General features: G+C 23.0%; 1 protein-coding gene and 1 non-coding gene across 2 annotated transcripts; one reads left to right on the top strand and one right to left on the bottom strand.

Moving 5' to 3' along the window:
- Positions 1–2,089: 2,089 nt before the first annotated feature.
- On the top strand, positions 2,090–2,536 carry Phum_PHUM134070 (eukaryotic translation initiation factor 1A, X-chromosomal, putative; the record flags this gene model as incomplete). Its single annotated transcript, XM_002424479.1, has 1 exon — positions 2,090–2,536. The coding sequence occupies one exon, from the start codon at positions 2,090–2,092 to the stop codon at positions 2,534–2,536; it is 447 nt and encodes a 148-aa protein (XP_002424524.1).
- A 1,487-nt stretch (positions 2,537–4,023) lies between these two features.
- On the bottom strand, positions 4,024–4,116 carry Phum_PHUM134080. The gene has a single exon (XR_009833513.1). It is a non-coding gene; the product is annotated as a microRNA, putative (microRNA).
- Between the last annotated feature and the right edge of the window lie 2,822 nt (positions 4,117–6,938).

Raw genomic sequence — 6,938 nt, forward strand, 5'->3', positions numbered from 1 at the left:
AAGTTCCACGTTTGGCTCGTCCATTACCAGTTGAATATCTTCTGTCGATGTTCCAGCATCCACTCCCCTTACTCCACAGTTTACATTTACTGCTGACACTTCAATTAGATCTTTTCCAGTTGAAAATCGTTTAATTTATGGGCACACTCAGGATTTTGCAGCTCTCAGTAATTACATGTCACAGTTTTCTCCTGATCAATTTTTGAAGGCTGTTTCTGATTTTCACTTGCTACTTTATATAGCAACTATGGATGTTCTTCCTTTAAGGGTAATTTTTATGATAATTGTCATTATTTTTATATAATGGTTGAGCGATTTTTACTGAAATTTATGTATTCTGGATCGGAATTCGACTATTAATGTTTGGTGTCACAATTGTGAAATATGACGAAATGACGAATTATTTTTTTAAAATGATCAATGTTGATTATACAATTTATGATAAAACATAAACATTTTTTTTTCTTAACAGGAATACATGATTCCTTTGTTGCAAGCTGTTAGAGAGCAGGACTCTCAAAAAGCTATCGAATGGTCTCAATCTGATCAGTGGGCGACAGTTGAACAAGTAATGGCAGCCAGTTCTGGAACTTCCAATGCAAGATCAGTTCCACATTCTATGGGTCCATTCATGGATATTCCCAACAATGCTCCACATACTACATCATGGACATGCACACATTGCACTTTCATGAATCCAAGTAATTCTTTTATGTGTGAAATTTGCAATTTGCCAAGGTAATGAGAAAAAAAAAGAAAAAAAAAAAATCTTGTAATTAAAATTTTGAAAAGGAAATTTGTGGAATTTTTATTTGCACAGAGAAGAAAATATTTGCAATGGACAACATGAATAAATTTATTTATAATTTATACCAAGGAATTCCATAATATAGTGAAATTAATTTAAAAAAATAATATTTATATATGTAATTTTGGTTTGCCTTAAATAGTAATGAATTGTTTGGGGAAAAAAATTGTTTTTTTCAAAAAAAAAAAAAAAAAAAAAAAAAAAACTCTCATGTGAAATTTTGATTTTGTCGCAAAGGAAAGCAAAAAAATTTACAAGAGAAAATGTCCACATTAATCGATTATTTAAAGGAATTAATTTATAAACATGCCGATAAGATTTATTTTATTTTATGAATATTTGTAAAGTTGAAACTAAACTACTTAAAGTAATTATTAAATTTTTTTGTGGGTTTATACTATTTATATTATTAAGATTTTAAAATCTTGATATAAGAGGAATTTTCATTTAAATGTTGGGGGAAAAATTGGATGAAAATGGTAATAAAAACAAAAAAATTTTGGATTGTTTAGAATTGTGCAATTCTTGCATAATATCAGTAATAATAAATAATGTTTTATTACATTAATAATTAAATAAATATGTTTGGTTTATTAGTTTATTCACTTGATATAAAAGATACTTTTTTTTATACATGATAAAATTTTTGGGTGTTTTTCTTTTCTTTTTTTTTTTTTTTAAATAAATTTTGCACTGCTATTTTGTCTTGTTAGAATGTAGATTGTACTCAATTTATGTTCCATTAATGCCGATCCTATTTATTTTTAAAATCAATTGGAAAAAAAACAAAAACAAAATGGTTCTGCTAGTTTTGTTTATTTATTTTTATATTTAAGTAGTAATTTTATGAGTATAAAACATGAAGTTGTTATAAAATTAAAAATATTCATTACATTGAAAAAAAAAAAACAAGAAAAAATTAACGGAAATATAAGTTGGTATAAATAAAAAATAATTTTTAAGATAACAATTGTGTTGTCTTCCCGCTAAATATTTTCATGCAGTTTTGCCAACTTAAAAAAAATTAAGTCCCTAAAGTATTGATCATGTACGTTCATGATAGGTATACATATTTTATAATGGCGTAAAGAGAGAATTTTACTTTTTAGAGAAACAAAATAGTACGTTTTTATTAATAAATTAATAATGTAAGAAATTATTTTTGTTTTTATTTATTTGTTTAATTTTTAAAATTTAAATTAAATTTAATTATTTTTTTTAAATTTGTTTAAATTTTAGAATTAATTAATATTTATTTGCGTAACATTTATTTAAAAAAACATGCCGAAGAATAAGGGAAAAGGAGGTAAGAACAGGCGTAGAGGAAAGAACGAAAACGAAACGGAAAAAAGAGAATTGGTTTTCAAAGAGGATGGTCAAGAGTATGCCCAAGTCACCAAAATGTTGGGTAACGGACGTTTGGAAGCCATGTGTTTCGATGGTACTAAACGTCTTTGCCACATACGTGGTAAGCTGAGAAAGAAGGTATGGATCAATCAAGGAGACATCATATTAATAGGTTTGAGAGATTACCAAGATGCAAAAGCCGATGTCATATTAAAGTACACTCCGGACGAAGCAAGGAATTTAAAAACATACGGGGAATTCCCAGAGACTGTACGTATAAACGACACAGTTACGTTCGTCGAAGAAGGATTTGATGAAGATATCGAATTTGGTGATGAAGTCAGTGATGAGGGGGAAGATAACGAAGTGGATGATATATGACCTCGATGAAGCTTAATTATAACTTAATTGCACTTCAAAGACTATATTGTAAGGAAAAAAATCAAATCTTTTCAAACCCAATTTTACATACGATTATGATGTATATCGCTAAATACATAAATATAATTCTTCATTTATACAATTTTTTTTTTTTTTTTTTTTTTAAACGTTAGAAAACTATTCGACACACAAATTTAATTTAAATTCAATTTTAAGTTTCTTTTTTTTTTTAATGAAATATTATCGCTTCATTATTTATAATAAGATTAAAATCCTTTTAATGTATAATTTATATTTATAAATGTTAGTGGTCCGTAATTAAATTTTTAAAATATGATAAGTTTTTTCAATGGGAAAAGAAAAAAAAAAAAAATATTCAAAGTACACGATTTAATTTTACATGTACTCTTTGTTATTAATTAGACTTCCTATATATATAATTGTATTTTCATTGAAGTGAAAATTAATTTTAATAACGATTAATTTAAATCACTCGAGAGAACAAAACAAAAACATTGATACTCTTTGACAAATCATTTTAATTATTATTATTATTTTTTTTTTAAAATCATGCTTGAATTATTATAAATCACCTGTCAAAGGTTTTTTAATGTTATTATTATTATTTTTTTAAAATATTAAAATTATTTTAATTGTTCTCGTTTAAATAATTTTTTAAAAAAGAAATTTTTTTCGTTTAAAATTAGTAGTAATAATTTCAAAATTGTTTTAATGAAACAATTTGTTATATTTAATAATGTCTCCAGTTTATGTTTACTCTTTTTTTATTTAATTTATTTCATAAAAATCAAAATTCATCAAGTTATTTTTATTAATTTTTAAAATTTCCTGTTGGAAAATGAATAATATTTTATTAATTAATACATCGATTTATTATTCAGTATTGATTATTATTATTATAATTGTTTGTTTATTATGTTTATTATTATTATTTTTTCATAACGTTCTTTTGATTTTTTGACTTATGTCGCGGGTTGTTTTTTTTTTTTTCAATTATTATTTTTTTATTTCGTTAATTTATTTTTATTTAAATTAATAATTAAATAAATAAAAATACTCGATTTCAGGTTCAGGAAAATAAAATAAAATAAATAAATGAATAAAATTTTGTAATTTTTTTTTTTTACTTGTTAGATTTTTATTTATTTATATAAATATTATTATTTGTATGAATTATTATTATTATTATTATTATCAATTATTTATTGTAATTATTAAGAAAATTATTTTTAAAAAAATAGGGAAAAATAAATTAAATTATTTAAAAATAATTTGTTTTAAGTGTGAACAAACAAACAAACAAACAAAAATTTGACATAGTTAAATTATTATTGTTAAAATTGAAATATAGAAAAAAAATCGATTTCGATATATCGATATCGAAAAAATATCGAACTTTAATTTTGTTCAGAACTTCAATTGATTGATTGATTGATTGATTGATGATATCAGTCTGGATGTTTTTATCATTCGGTTATTTGGGATTTCTAAGGGCATTGCAAATAAATATTTTTAAAAAATGCTAAATGCGTCTTGGAAACCCCACTAAACCGAATGCAAGCATTTTTTTTGGATTCCCTCACTGTTTTCTGATGGTGTCTGAACAATCTGAACAAAAATAACTTGGGACTTAAACAGGCCAGTAGATAATTTTTAATTTAAAAACAAAACAAAAAGGAAACCACTGGTCTTCTAAGCCCCTAGTTAGTTTTCAGTTAATTCAATTTCCACTTCGGTAGTATTATTATTATTATTATTATTATATCTTTTTCTAAAACAATTCCATGATCTGAAATTTAAAAAAAAAAAAAAATTAATCGGATTAATAAATTTTTTTTTACTTACGTTTTTATTATTATTATTATTATTATTATTGAAATTAATTTTACCGGAAGTGTGAAAAATACTTAATAGATTTTTAATAGTACAAATCAAATGGAAAATTAATCGAAAGGTTTTTACTCTTTTTTTTTTTTAAACTAAATTAATTATGAAGACGTTGAAACGTTATTATTATTATTATTATTATTATTATTATTATTATTATTATTATTAATATTAATAAAATTTTAAATAAGTAAAGGAAATAAATAAATAAATTTCGAATCGTTAATAACAATTTTAAAAAAAGTTTTGAAATATTTAAAGATGTTGAAAAAAAACAAAAAAAAATGTTAAATTTTTGGCGCCAAATTTAAAATCTAATACCTTCGTATATATAATTACTATATAAATATTTGCCTCCGGAAGAAAATAATAATAATAATATTATAGTTATGACCTTTTGAAAAAAAAAAAAAAAAGATTGAAAACGTTTTATTAAAAAAAAAAAAATTTTTTCGTAACTAATTATTACGGTCTGACCCAGATTTAATAGTTTTTTTATTTTTTATTTTTTTGCTTTGCTTATATAAAAAAGGGGTTACGGCCCTGAAAAAATAAAAACTTATTAATTTATTCTAAATAAATGTTATTAATTAATTTTAAAAACGAATTCAAACTACAAACAAACGTATCCGTAGGATTTTGTATTTGTCGTTTGTTTTTTCAAAAAAAAAAAAAAAAAAATTGTCGGAATAGTGGAAACAGTCAAAAACATTCAAAAAATACAAAAAATAAACTAATAATAATAATAATAATAATAATAATAATAATAATAGTTTATAGGAAATTAACTATTTACCTCATTAAATAAAATTTGCGGTTTTTTAATTGCTTAATTAAAAAAAAAAAAAAACAAAAGGAATTTAACATACTTTCTAAATTCATAAAATAGGTTTATTTATTTTTACTTACTTCAGGTTGCAACAACAACAATAAAATCAATCAATCGAATATCGATTTATTTAGTAGGTACATTAGGTACAATAAATCGATAACTAAAAATTATTATCATTATTGTTTTTTTTGGAAACAAAAAAAAAAAAAACATAAAAAAATACCTTACCGTAGAATTTTTTTTTTTAACCGGTGAGTGTTATCGTATTAACACGTTAATAATAATAATATTAATACGTTATATACCTGAATTAAAATGTGGAGTCGTTGACGTTCTGGAGAATAACAATAATAATAATAATAAAAAACATTCGAGTGATTGTTGACCATCTTTTCACACACACGCACACACATTTCAACGTTATTATTATGATTTTTTTTAAAACTTTAACCCCCCCCCCCGTATAAAAACTTTAAACTCAAATATTACTTACTCTCCACCGACCTAATAATAATAATAATAATAATAATAATAAATTTTTCACCGTTGATTTTTTTTTCGAATATTATTTTTCCAGGAAACAATCAACCGTCGCACCGTTTTTTTTTTTTTTTAAATTTTTTTTATTCACTGATCCATCATTATCATAATCATAATCATCATTATCATCATCGTAATCATAATAATAACGATAATAATCGTAATTTATTTAAACGTGTAAAGAATTAAATAAACTCTTGACAAAAAAAAAAAAATTAAAAAAGTTCTCTCTTTCTCTCTCTTCACTAAACTTAAAAAAAAAAATCCAATGTTCCAGCATGATCCAGGTACTTAAAATGTTTGTTTGTTTGTTTAATTGATTCTCGTAAGTAAGTAAGTAAATAATTAGCTTAAGGTTGTTGCTTATTGAGCACACTTCGGGTAAATAAATGTCGGGTTATTAACAAAAAAATTTTTTTTTTATCATACGTAAGATTAATATTAAACTGGAGAAGATGAAGAAATGAAAAACTGGACAATTAAATCATGGTCATAAGTTAAACGTGCGTGTGCGTGTACGTGTGTGTGTGTGTGTGTCGTAAGTTTATAAAAAGTCCAATAAACGTGAGGAATTTAAATGGTTCAAATAAATTTTTTAAATTCACGTTTAACATTTGTAAGTAAAATTATTTTAATAATTTCAAAACGAGATCGAGTATTAAAAAAAAAACTGGAATTTTTGTATTATTTCGCACTGGAAAGAGAAAATAATAATAATAATATAACTGACCGAAATAATTTTTTTTTTTTTTTTTAAGAAAATACGGAAGAAAATATTTTCGAGGATATCAAGAGATAAAAAAAAAAAATTTATTTTTCTAAAAGGTCAAGTTTATTTATTTATTTTTTGATAATAATGTTTCCATCATTCCTGAAAAAAAAAAATTTTTTTTCGATATAACAAAATGGCGAACGTTAAAATTAAAAAAAAATTTTTTTTCTATCTAGTAATTAATGGCCCCTTTTTTACAAGAAAACACATCGGCCAAATTTTTTTTTTATTTCGATAATAATAATAATAATAATAAGTGAAAGGAAAATAAAATTTTTAATTTAAAATAAAAACAAAAATGGCGACGTTTAAAAGGAAACCGTACTAATACGTCATCAATTTTCTTTAAA

Source organism: Pediculus humanus, genomic scaffold (genome assembly GCF_000006295.1).
Source record: "Pediculus humanus corporis 1103172107479 genomic scaffold, whole genome shotgun sequence".
Classification (NCBI taxonomy): Eukaryota; Metazoa; Arthropoda; class Insecta; order Psocodea; family Pediculidae; genus Pediculus; species Pediculus humanus.